The 13,556-nt window shown below is 37.2% G+C and overlaps 1 protein-coding gene across 1 annotated transcript in view; it reads left to right on the top strand.

Annotated features, from left to right (window-relative positions):
* Positions 1–12,671, top strand: part of LOC121815336 (diacylglycerol kinase iota-like) — a 69,956-nt gene extending 57,285 nt beyond the window's left edge. The window contains exons 2-4 of the mRNA XM_042225840.1: positions 1,299–1,407; positions 6,346–6,441; positions 12,615–12,671. Coding sequence (XP_042081774.1) covers positions 1,299–1,407; positions 6,346–6,441; positions 12,615–12,671 — 262 coding nt within the window. The remainder of the gene's footprint in view (positions 1–1,298; positions 1,408–6,345; positions 6,442–12,614) is intronic.
* The last annotated feature ends 885 nt before the right edge of the window (positions 12,672–13,556 follow it).

The following is a 13,556-nucleotide window of genomic DNA, read 5'->3' as shown; positions in this document are numbered from 1 at the left end:
CCCCTTTGGTAATGCCCATAATTACTAGTTACTATAAACGTCTTGTTCATCGCCTCAACTCAGGATTTGTTTTAAATGTTCCTGATCTGCAATAGTTTGTATTCTACTGTAGTATATTTTAATATAATGAATAGTTATAAATAAATAGTTTAATCAGAAATCAAGCAGTGAGTTGTCAGTGTGCAACTTTTTGCATTCCTTTGAGCTACAAAGCTCTCTTTTTTTTCTTTTCTTTTTGCCGTAGTGTTGGAGCACACCCTTTTCCTTTACAGCAGTACTCTTTTACCCTTTACTAAAAGCCCAGACTCATATGTGGTTTGGTTCAGGTTTAGCCACAGTGACAGTTCTCTCTCTTCTGTTAGCAGGTAACCACCTGCCAACTGGGTGGGAAATACACATTAAAGCATAAAGTTCAGTAACTACATCACTTTTGTGAAGTTAAGTTAATCTTGTCAAACAAATTTTGTGGCTTCTCCATCTCCTTTACTAAACTTCTTGTTCATGCCAAATGATTAACTTCTCTCATTTTTACCAACTTAGTGTGAATTTGAAAGCCCCGGTCATAACACTTTAAAGAGTCCCTTGGTGTGCCTATAAAAAGCCATGCCAAACAACATTCTGTGGGTGTGGTTTGCAAATAAAGGTGACACTTTGTCTTTATCTTTAATAGGCACGTTAGGGTATTCACTGTTGTTCAAACAGGCCGGTTGTCCTGTCTTTTAAAAAGACAAATCCACAGATTTAACTTGAAGGAGAGCACTCATTTCATATTTTCACTTTAATTTATTTATTTTTTTATTTATTTTTTGCTTTCTCTTGCATTGACTGAAGCCAGTGAGACTGCAGAGGTGTCTGCGTAGATCAGCAGTTAATAGATGGGCATGTAGACAGATGATGCTCTGATGGGCCCTCTCATGTGGGTGACTGTACTGTGTACTTGCAGAAGAAGATAGATGAGCTATGAGATAAAAGAGTCGGGGACAATTGAAGTGGATAAAGATGTACTCGAGTCAGTTTAAGAAAACTGCAACAGGAAGTATAATGGGGCGAGCGTCTGCGAGAGATGACTGCTGACTCATCCTCTGACATAACAGATCTGTCTGCGACTTCTCTCGTCACCCCAAAGTGGCTCTGGCAGTCTCTCCGCTAAGCTGTTCCTGGTTCACCTCAAATATCTCCAGCTGAGCCCGCTTGAAAGCAGCCTCCTAATATGAATAATGTACTAAATTATACTGAAAAGTCCGAGAACTATGAAGTATCTTGACAATGATAACCGTGTGTTTCCTTCCGTTTCTTAGGAAAGCGATCTCCCGCTCAGGCCTCCATTACCTCGGCCCACCTCAGCCCTCGCTTCCTCCTGCGTCCAACGGCCCCACCAAGGAACTACGTACCTGTGTGGACTGGACGGTCAGAAATGCACATGCACATTTATTTTATGTAACTGTGAATCTGAACAATGATGACATTTTTTTTCCTGGTCCCAGTCTGTGTTGTCCCTATTCTGTCTGGCTGATTCACTTGTCGACATTTGCATTTTTATGCCAACAGATTTGTTAGCAGACTGGTTTCAACAGCCGTATGTTCATGTGGAAATGGAAAGCAGTAATTTGATTTTCCTTCCTTTTTTTAATTCCTTACAAGAAAAATGCCGTTCTATCTCAGCGTGGGAAAGAAACTTTTATGTGTCACGACTTTGTGACGCGGTTTATTATTCGACATTTAATAGGTTATATTTAAGAAACATGAATCACGACTCAAAAGCACCAGATTAAAAACACTTTGGGTTTTAAATGTAGTGCTAATGCTTAAGGAAATGTCAACATGAATTGGAAAGTATTCTCAAAAATGCTGTTAAAGAACCCAATAAATGTATTTTTAAAAAGTCCCGTCTTCCTGTCTGCAGTTGCGCCACTCCAAACCTGAGCTTGTGATCTGGTGAAAGCAGGTATTAAAACAATGAATCTGCAATATTCACCAGATTGTGCAGTGTGTGGCACGGCAAGTAAACAATCGTCAAAAATAGTCAAAGATGCATTAAAACAATGATAAAAATAATTGAAGCAGTTTTTTTGATGATACACCAGGATGACAATGTGAATTGAACCTAATCTGAAAGCAAAAAGACCAATGAGACAGTTTTGAATAGTATTACTGAAGCAGGCAGATAATTTTTTTTATAATCATGAAATAATTTAAAATCTTTTCCATGTTGTTTTTCTTTCAAATTGTTTACCACCTTCTTTCTTTCAAATCTTCCATTGCCATTTAGTTTTATTTAATAAAATCAGATTACTCTGGGTCCAAGCTGTAAAATCATATGAATCATCTGAAGGTTTTTTTTTCTTTTTACTTACATAAACTCTTTTGTGCAAAAACTTTGCAGACTTGAAACAGATTTTTTTTTTATGATTATGGTACAATAAAGCCATTAAAAAAAAAAACATGACAAAGAAAAGAAAATAATAGAGCGTTTTCACACGAGCCTCCAAAATTCAAGAAAAAGACATCAAAGTGCTTCAAACTCAAGAAGAATATGTAAAGGTGAAAAGGTGCATTTCATAGAATTAGTCGTATCTATTGAAAATTTGCCAGCCACATAGAGGCTTTGTGAGGGTACTCTATGTTAATGGCTGTCAAACTATGTATACTGAGGTGTCCAAACATGTCATTAAGGATACGGGGGAGGTCGTCATATGTTGTTTTTATGGGGGAAAGAGTTAAATGGGGTGGACATCTGAAACAGTTGTGTAAAAATATATTTAAAAAAAAAACCCACCCTCTGTCCTTTAGTGTTAGTACCACTACTTCCATTAGTTATTTGATTTTATTGTATTTTATGTATTTATATATTTGTACTGTGAACCTACTGTAAAAAACAAACTGGTTTATCTGCAGTGATACAAAACATTTCAAAAACACCTTAATTTCTTATGTAATTTCTTTTTTGTTTGTTTTTGTCCATCAAAAACGAACAACATTTACAACTTCCACTTTCCCCATTTTTCACATTTGCAAAGCCATCCCGCGGGCCGGATCGAAACCTTTGGCGGGCCATTTCTGTCCCACGCTCCATTTATTTGACAGCTGTGCTCTAAATGATTCATGCATCAATAATGAAAAGCAAATGCAATGTGCTTTATTATTAATAGGAAGGTGTAAGTAGATAAACAGTTGTGGGCTCACATCTGAGATTTCCCTTGGGCTCCGTCTGTAGGGACACTTTCAGCACGTCATTGCTGCCCTTTATCTCTCTGCACGGCTCTCATGCACTCATATATTATCACTGTGCTCAGACACTCATTAATATGCACTCAGGGGTCGATTCATTGAGACCTTTAAGGTCTGCTTTTAGGTGCTAATAAGTCCAAAAGGGTTTGTCCATATTCCCAGCAGGGCCAGAACACTGGTAGAAGATGTGTAACAGGAAGTGGAAATTTAAACAAATGTCCATTCAAATTGATTTTCTAGTTGTCACTAATTATTGTGACTTAATGAAAAAAGTGCTGCACTATGATAACAAAACCCACATTAATTACTTCATAAAAGATGCAGGAACGTCAGAATGTCTGCTCCTCACAGTAAACCCTAGAAAGTTGGTTGAGGTTAAAAAAAAATTTAAGTGACTGATTCTTTTTAATTAAATTGTTATTTCAAAGTGCTTTTAAAGATTTTGGGGCATTTGCAGGTAATCCAGTCTTTAAGTGCTGACGTGACGAATCCTGCTTCCAGGCCCAAACTACCCTGCATTTAATAAGGCTTTTGTGTTTTTAACATGTTTTAATACTTTGTATCTTGTTCTATTTAATCTCAAAAAGCCCCTAAAAACAGTCAGTGATCACTGTCGGTTTTTCTTACCACTACTCATTTTAAAGCTCAGTTTTTAAAACGTTACCATGTAACTACAGCCCAGCCCATGCAGCAGTATATGAATGACTAACCTCATATTGCGCATGGATTATGTCAGTTGTTCTCCTGACTGAAGTTCGGTCCGTTTACAGCATCCTACCATGCAATTGCACTTGTCCCTGACCACCGGGAATCCTCACGTTAACTTTTATCAAGTGGAAAAAAGTTAGCGTTCATCCTCCAGCTTCACTGTGTTTATTATGCTAACATAGCTGTGTCGCTAGCGATCACGTAGCACATCGTTATATACCAGGTAGCCAAACTTCCTACAAACGTCACTGTTGTTTAGTTTTCTGTCTTCATTTATGTCGGAAGTGATAGCAGAGCTGTACATCTTAATTTGTTTCCGAAACCCCGCAGTCAGGACATGCTATATTGTATTTAGATAGAAGCTAGCGAGCTAACTCCCTGCTAACTTCTAATTCCGTTAAATGTCATAAATTCCGTTTTTATGGATGCCTGGATGTTAAACTGAATTGTTACACCTGGTAGAGCAGCCACACTGATCATGTTATTACAGATGAAAGAATTTTGACAGTTTTTCAACTCTCAGTGATCGCTTGACTTATGGACCTGCAGCGGAGTTTAGGCCCAGACACGGCTAATGACGTCAGACTTAAAGACCAGATATAACAGTTTTTATTGCCTGTTTACTTTCTTCAACTTTTTGCCAGTAAGTCTTTATTATAAATAAAATATTGGAATAACACATTACTCTTGATGTAGGACCTTGAAAGGTTAGTGTATGTAGGTCACTGTAAAGTTGTAAGGCTGCAAAATTATATTTTACAATGAGTGTTTATAAGTTTTAAAGAACCTATATTTTTGCCACATTACATTTTGTAGCTCGTTAAATGTACAGGAGACAAAGAGTTTAGATGCGTATTGTGGAAATCTTTCTTCAAGCCTTGCAGATTCTTTGCCCGATTGCTAAAGATATGCCTGCATTGGCTTGGGAAGGAACTGCACTTCCTGTTGGACCATGTTATGCTCTTCTGGCTGTTATGCACATTATTCATAAAATTGAACTTGGATTGAAGTAAATAAGACATAGTGATTTAAATTAAACCCATCTTGCCAGAATCTCTTAGATCCTAACAGAGTAAAAGTGGGACAAAGACTGTTTGTGTGGGCAAAGTGGGACATGTCATGTCTTGCCAGGGGTTGTCTGAAATGTTCACATTGAACTTAAAAAATTTTGATCTATATTTTACAGTTGTAGTGATTTTTATCCAATTATAACATGTCACTTTACATATTTTGCCCCAGCATAAAAGTTTAAAATAACTCTTGCAAAATAGACAAAAGCAATTTCTCAGAGTATTCTGCTGCTTCATTTCCTTTGTGGTTTTTTTTCCATCATATTCAACAAAATCTGCAAAGTTTGTTACTTTCCTTGATGAGTGTTGCATTCGAAAGGAATCTTCTGACTGTAATAAAAACCTTTCCTTCATATTCACTTAGTAAAAAAGTACATGTCCCACAGTACCAGTCAAAATGTGGGACATTATCTCGAGACAAGGGATAAAAATGCCATGCAGTCCCACATGAAGAGGGACATCTGGTAACCCTAGTCAATCCCCAATGTTATGTTGACATGGAGGGACCCCACGGCAGAGATTTGCCCTATTAATTATTATTTTTACTTCCCGGTTTTCTGGGCCAGCTTTTATATTCTCAAAGTCCTACTGAGCTGAGTCATCTTATTACCCTCCCATTTCAGCCAGGCGTTGTCCCAGATAGATATACACATACAAAACCACATCCAGACCTTTACATTATTAAATTCCATATATTTTATATTTGAAACTAGTGTGAACCAGTAAAAAAAGTAATTATTTACTTTTATTTTGTAAGATAGTTGCCAAGCTGATAAATTAAGTTAAAGTTGTCATATACATACAACATACTGTTATTAGGAAATACAATCAGGCTTTTTCTTATGTTGCAAAAAAAGCACAAAAGAGAGAGGGAAAAGTGCAATATTAAGATAATTAAACAAATACAAGTTAATTATATAATTAGCAAATGAAACAAAAGGTCTTCCAATCCATTTTTCCATTACTGAATGAATGAGCAAGCAAAACCTTTCACATCTGAGCTGAGGGAGCGTGATCACAGCTGTGCAGTAAACCCGGTGACACAATTTTACTCAAACATTCAGCCTGCATGCATTTACCTTGAATGTCTTTGTACGCATATACACTGACATGTATTACTCCATGTAGGAGTGTGTTTGCACATGAATCAGTAGTGTTTAAATTAACATGCACTGTGAAGTTACCCACCTACTCAGCAGTGGCAGTTATGTGCTTGACACACTTGTTGAACTCATGTGCTCATGTCCATATGGTTGCAGTTAAATGTGAGTGAGACAATGTTGACTAATTTTATGATTATTCCCCGCTCATTTTCTCTCTCTTGTCTGCTTCTCCGTAGGAGAACGCAGTGAATGGGGATCACCTGTGGATGGAGACGAGCTGCTCAGGAGAGCTCTGTTATCTCGGAGAGGACACCTGCGTGCTAAAGACAGCTGTGAGTAATCTATAGTCCTTATACAAATCCTATGTTAGCATGTCAGATACAGTGAAAGACTTTTGTTTTTTCTAGAATATGTATATTTATTTCTTTTAAGTAATGGTCTTATGAACATTAAATAACTGGACTAAAAAGAATCCCAAAAAGATTTTGCTCCTTGTAATCAACACGGTACCCAGATCCTCAGAAAAAGAGAAGCGAACTTCAGAAAAAAGACAATGCAACAAAACATGTATGGTCTAGAACAACTAACTAGTCTGACTGACTTATTGTTAGATTCAAATCCTCCAAAAAACTCAGTAAAGGTCCCGAAATCTTTTCAAGTACATCATCTTCAGGCTTTGGTATATATTTGTATTTTTAAAGGGAGGTTTCATATTTGTCTTATGCACTCATAAGCATTTGGTTTAGGCGTTATTCCCCCTAGACATTTAGCTTTTTGGTATGCAAAAACTGAGACTTATTAATGTTGCTCAGCTTTGTTATTTGTATTTATATTTGTGTCCTTCTGAATACAAACCAAGTAGAAGTAGTTTTGGGTCCCTCTTCGAAAATGATTTTCTCACACATTATTAAGAATTTTATCCTTTAGCAGCATCTGTGAATCATTCAGTGAAACTTTTTAAAAATGAAAATGAAAACTAATGCTAATTAATGCATTTTTAAAAAATCTTTTCAGTTTGAATTGATTAAAAAAATGGATACAATGGCATCTTAAATTAATTTTAGATCATGGCCCACATACAGCCCAATTTGGTCTTAAGTGGGCCAGACCAGAGAAACTCTCCTTTCTGTTATAGTGAAGACATTTAACTACACATTTAGTCCCTTTGATATCTTAATATAAGAAAAAGAAGTGAACCTTCAGCAGTAACTTTTTTCTGCATAGTAAAGAAGCACTGTGATCAGCGCAACTGTTTGGGTTTAAATTGTCAGAAATAAATGTGCAAAAAATACAGAAAAAGTTCTGGTAGCTCTTTACTCAGATTGTCCCTTAAAGTTTTAGAGTAGTTAATGAAAAAACAGGAAGTTGTCTGTTTATCAATTCATTACGGTTGTGTAGTATGATTAGCTATTGGGGGGGTCTTTATCGTCTACCAGCCGACTCAGTGGCCAGGTCAGTGTTGTGGCTGTTCTCGATATCATTCATCTGATTCACTTGCAAAGTTCAGATGACCTCCAACTCTGCCATCTGGGAGTGCAGCTGGTGACATTTATTGTTTTGGCCTCTGTCATGTTGGTGTTTTGGAGCCAGACGTTACCTTATATTGACCAAAGGTTGATGTGCCAATTTATCAGCTATTGCTAGTTGGCTTGGTTGTGGTCTTGTACACCCCATCCCCCCCCCCCTTTAGACTCAACCCTGCGACAGAATGTAAGACGGCTGACATCAACATCGTGCTAGACTAAGTCAGTAGTTTGTCTGCAAAAATAGACTTTTATTTGAACTTCTGTAGGTTTTCTGTAGGTTTCGCTGTGTACAACAAGCAACTGTCGATGCATGTGTGGAAATGTGACAATTGCAGAGTTAATCAGCCTGAACCAACCATGACCAGAGTCTCTTATATCAGCACCTAATAATGCTGCCCGAAACACATCTGATTCTTAAAAGCTTTTTCATGCAGCAGAGTTTTGTCTCTTTAGTGCAGCTGCAGAATAAAAAGGCCTGTTATTGCTAGTGCTATGTTAATGAGACAAAAACAAAAAGCAAAAACATGATGACTCTAAAATGTGGCATCAGGAGCAGGTAATACAAAATTTCCGTGTAGTACCAGGTTGTGATTTTTAGTGCCACACATGAAACACTCATTGAAACACATCATTTGTGCTTCATTTGCAGAGCAGGTGGTCCCAGTGTTCTGCAAAAGGAGCGTTTCGTATTCTGTTGTAAATGCTAAAACAAAGCATTATTTTAAACAGGATGCCACACTCTGATTCAGGTGAAACATGTCCACAAAGCAGAGAATTAATTACTCCAAAAACAGAGAAGGAAGTGTGTTCTGAAGTGTCGTTGACTACAAGCATGCAGGGCTGCAAAGAAAGAGTCTGAATGAGAGCTGTTGTTGACCTTTTGTCCATCTATTCAGCTCTTACAAGAAAAACAGCACCTGCTATACAGAGCTGAGAAACAGCCTTTAATTCACTACACTAATGTAATGACATCTTTGTACATTTCCACTGATGGAAGGTAATTATAGTGCACGTATAAAAACACATTAAGACGCTGTCAAGATTGAGCTGCAGCAAGAAATAATCTCTCTGTGGTGATTTGTGTTAGATAAATGTCCAAGAGGATATGCCGACCTCAGAGGAATCTGAGATCGCTTTGACAAGTCGTGGCTGACGTAAGTAAACACATTCCTACCTGTTTTCAGCAGGATCAGCTCGATTTAATCTCAGTCATGAAGGAACAACCAGGCTGTCTGAAGGAAGCAGCTGAGGTTTTTACCTCATGTAAGGCAAATGCTGCAGAAAATACCTCCTCTCTCCTATTACACGCTTAACAAAGAGTGTTTGAAAAGGAAGTAAAGACCTCCATGGCATGCTTCATAATCATGGATTACCATCCACCCACCCATCCATAAATCTGTCCATCCACCCATTCTCCATTCAGTCCATTCAATCCTCTATACCCTGGTATGTTTCTATTGGAATATTCCAGATTGCTGAAAGAAAGAGAAATCTGATTACAAATTCTAAACACCTGATTACAGCTAAAAAAAAGTTATGTAAAGTCTCAGTTATAAGTTAGTTTTGATTTACAGATCACAAGTAGCTCTTTAAAATTATATTTGACCAATTAAGATTTGTACAGTTGCACATTTCATAATGTTATTCTCATCATCTCTTTTCTGTTTTGCCTCCTACTCTTCATCGGCCTCCTCCACCACTGCTCTGTCCTCCCTCATCTACACCTCATCCTCCTCTTGAACTCAAGTCGTGGCTCTAAAACAATAAAATGTGCATTAAAATGATGACTTATTCTCCATTTATTCTATTTATTTATCATTGTCAGTCATGCAACACTCCCGTCTCCAGACAGCTGACAACAAGTCGGCTATAACCAAAACAGATTATGCCAGCTAAGGCTTGAGTGTCCTAAAATATGTTAAAATGTAGTGTGTACAAAACTGTTTTTATACACCAACAGTCGTAGCATCACGCCAGTTGGCCATGGCTGTTATGGGGTACAGATGGTTAAAGAAATTTTTTCGGGAATGATGGCAAACCTCTTTCTGGGACGAGAAGGGACTATTCCATCAGTGTTGTTTTGCCAATCTTCAAGCTTGGACATGGTGTGAAAAGAATTTCCACCTTGCATTACTCTTGTGAATGCATATTGTGTTGGAAAACGACAGATCGTTTTGGGAACTACCTCAGAAACCTCACCCTATCTCTGAGGCTGAGCCCAGACCTAGAAGCTTGTTTGCTGCTTGCATCTCACTCTTTAGTTTGGTACCCACAGTCTGTGGGCAGAGCTGAGGATCAATCAGACAGTAAATTCACATCTTCTCCTAAATGCTCAGCTCTCTATTCAGCAGAACAGACTGGTACAGTGCCCGCCTCACCTCAGACATGGTACTACTTAGACATGCCGGTTAGTAAACACTCATGAAGTCTTCTTAGTATCCTTCATGTTCTGGGGTTGTTTCTTTTTGATTAATTGGATTGATGTTTTTAGCATCATTTCAGTGAGGACCACCTTACGTAAAGGAATATTGTTATTTTGGTCTACTGAAATCTATATTTGATGGCATGGCTCGGCTCCTGCCTGGGACCTCCTCATTCTCGCTATATTATGATTATTGTCTTGATAGAGCGATGTGGTTGGAGGTGTGATACAAAGCCACGATCTGGCCCACCAACTGTATGCTGGCTGGCATTGAAATCAGCTGATCTACTGGGATTGTGGCTGAGTATGATTCCGTTGATAACACATTTAAATGCCTCAGTCCCAATGCTTGTCTCTCTGCTCAGCCATACCTTAAATCCACTCATAGGTAAACTGAATGAGACTGCTGATCTGATTACAGCTCAGCGCTCTTCTGGGAAACTTCCCTATCCTGGTCCTGAGTTCAGCAGTGTTAGGCAGGAGTATTTATTCAAGGCTTTAATGCTTTGCCCGACTGGTTTAAAATTTGTAGTGCTTTATAACTACTGGTTATTTGGTGATTGTAAAATGTGTAAAGTAAAATGATGTCATACTTTGTTTCCTTTTCTGTGAAAAACATGCTGTTAAAAGACTACCGGACATTAATTGTTTTACACAGCTGTTTAACGTTCCCTGACAATGACCATTAAAAATGTATTTTGTGTGTAATAAATAAAGTTCCTCTGTTTAGAACCTTCATTTATCTTGGAGTTTTAACTCTTGTGGCATCTTGAAAAAGGATGTCTTGCTTGTCTCAGCATGATAGTTCATGTAAGAAGCTGATCTTGTGGCGGGGCTTTCCAAGCAGAACATTCAGAGCTACTAACCCATGAAAAATGAGGGTGAAACGTTGTTTTTGTTATTGTTTTTTGTTTTCTTTTCCTGTTGTGTGTGTGTGTGTGTGTGTTCGTGGGAGTAGCTCTGAGTATTGCTCAGTGTGACATTCAAGAGTGAACTCATTGACTGGAGATGAGACCACTCCATTATTAGTTGTCATATTATTACTCATAATGAGTAGTTTGTCTGTTGCAAGAGCAAGGGAAGCACGGCAGTGTTATTTATTGAAGGCAAATCGCACTTTGGCATCTTGAGTGTTTGCTTTTTTTTTTTTGCCAGTCACTGTGTGATAAATTACTCTGCGCTTTTAATTCATTCTTTTACCTTAGAGATTTGTTTTTTGTGGGTTTTTGTGTGTGTGTTTTTCCCAGCCCCACAGCAGTAAAGATTATTTTCTGGGTCTGGAAATTGAAGCTGAAGCTAAATTACCTTAAACCTGCATTCATTTAAATGGCCAACAGGGGGCGACTCTTGTGAAATAATTTTGTCTGTAATTATCTCACTGTAACCAGAACTTCAGTGCTGGTCTCGGTTAGGCCACCTGACCCTCGTAATGTCTTATTTCAAATAACCAGGATACCAAAATTAAGTTTTAAAACCCACGTCTACAAGCCAGTGGGTCTTTCTACGATGAATTCGTCCAAGCCTCATTTGGTTTTTTTTGTACATTCCTTTCACCATAAAAGTCTATAAACGTTATGCAGCATGTGACTGCTCTAGATAAAATGGCTTAAATGTATGTAAATCAGCTTAAAACAAATTATCTAAATTTCAATTTAGATTTTAGAAATTTCAATGCAGGATTAAATTTTTCTTAATACAGTAAAAATGTAATATTTAAATGATTAAATATATTATTACATTCACTGTACATAAACTGTTAAAAGGTAAGGACTGTGGTTGCTGATTTTTTTTTTATGTAGTTTGTAATCCATGAATGAAAATGTTAAAAAAAACCCTGAATTAGTTATATAAAACTAATTCAGTTAAAAATATGCACAATTATTTATCAAATTGGTGAAAAATTATTTATTATTATTATTATTATTTTAGTGGTTCACAAAAAATCGTATGTATTTTATTAGTGATAAATGTATATATTAATAACAACATATGGCTTTTATTCATGATTTTTATGTATTTTTGCATTTTTTTTTAAAGGAAAAGAACATACACAACATTAGAATTTCTTTTTCTTTTAATAGAAAAAAAATTAGCCAATAATCTGAAGTTCTTTGTAGAACCAAGCAAAGATATCAAGGTTTTTTTGTTTGTTTTTTAATGTTGATATTGACATGAAAGTAACATAAAAGACATTTTCTCTAAAGATTGGGTAGTGACACCTATACCTATTGAAGAGTCAGAAATATAAGCTAATGTTCTTAAAATCCTTATTTTTTCCATTTTGAATAATGGCTGGTGAAAAAAATAACAGAAACGGACTCCTCTCCTCAAGCCTGGAGTGTCACTGTGCTGTTAGTGGTGCTAATAAAAGTCTGCCACTGCTTTTCAAACTGAACTGGAGTAAAGGTAAAATGTTGGGGGACCTTGAGCACATCTTGCCAGTGTGTAACAGCAGGTTGCTGTTAGTGTGTTCTTACACTGCTTGCGTTTGTTTCATTTGCTGTGTGCTGTGTGGATTTTGTGTGTCTTACTCTGCCCTTTGTACTCTCTTTTTAAGAAGTCGGCCCCCAGGAGGAAATGTGCAGCCTGTAAGATTGTTGTTCACACCGGCTGACACAACACTGTGACACAGAACACACACACACACACACACACACACACACACACACACACACACACACACACACACACAACAACACACAGAGTCATGTTTTCATATCCTTGTGGGGACATCTAATTGAAATAATGCTTTCCCTAGGGTTAGGGTAACCCTGACCATGATTGTAACCCTGTCACTAAAACCACATTTTGAGTCTTAAAAATGCCTTCAGACTTGTAGGGATGGGTATTTTATCCACATAAGGGCTGTTGATCCCCACAAGTATTGCAAACTTCCAATTTTTCTTGTCCCCACAAAGATATGTAACCATAGTACACACACACACACACACACACACACACACACACACACACACACCACCACACACACACACACACACACACACACACACACACACACACAGTTTATTGTTCATACTTCATTTTTGTCATAGTTCTCGATCCCTGGTTTATGCTCTTGGGTTCTGAGACTCAAATAAATATAATATTAAATAGCTGTTCCATTATTTCTAAGATCTTTAAATGCCTTTGATAAGATTTGTTATTTTCTTTCCCTATGTAAATTAAATGAAGCCGAGGCATGATAAGAAAACATATATTTTATTTATCCCAAAAGCTACAGCAGCCAAAACATTAAACATAAAAAGTAATAATTAAAGTAATAATTGGTAAAAATTTAAAATAAAATTGAAAAGTTATATAAGAAACTGAATATAGAATCAAAATACCTTACTAATTATTAGCACAAGCACACATGAGACTAAAAACAACTCCAGGTTATACACAGGGTTTAACAGGGTTGTAGTTACCAATGTGCTGCTTATCTTACAGGTATTACACTCCAAAGGGTTATTGCATGAAGTACTCCATGAAATCGGAA

The sequence above is a fragment of the Haplochromis burtoni genome, unplaced genomic scaffold (genome assembly GCF_018398535.1).
Source record: "Haplochromis burtoni strain Fernald_Lab_line unplaced genomic scaffold, NCSU_Asbu1 Contig_184, whole genome shotgun sequence".
In the NCBI taxonomy this organism is placed as follows: Eukaryota; Metazoa; Chordata; class Actinopteri; order Cichliformes; family Cichlidae; genus Haplochromis; species Haplochromis burtoni.
Note: the sequence above shows the minus strand (reverse complement) of the source record. Positions and strands in the feature narration are given on the sequence as shown.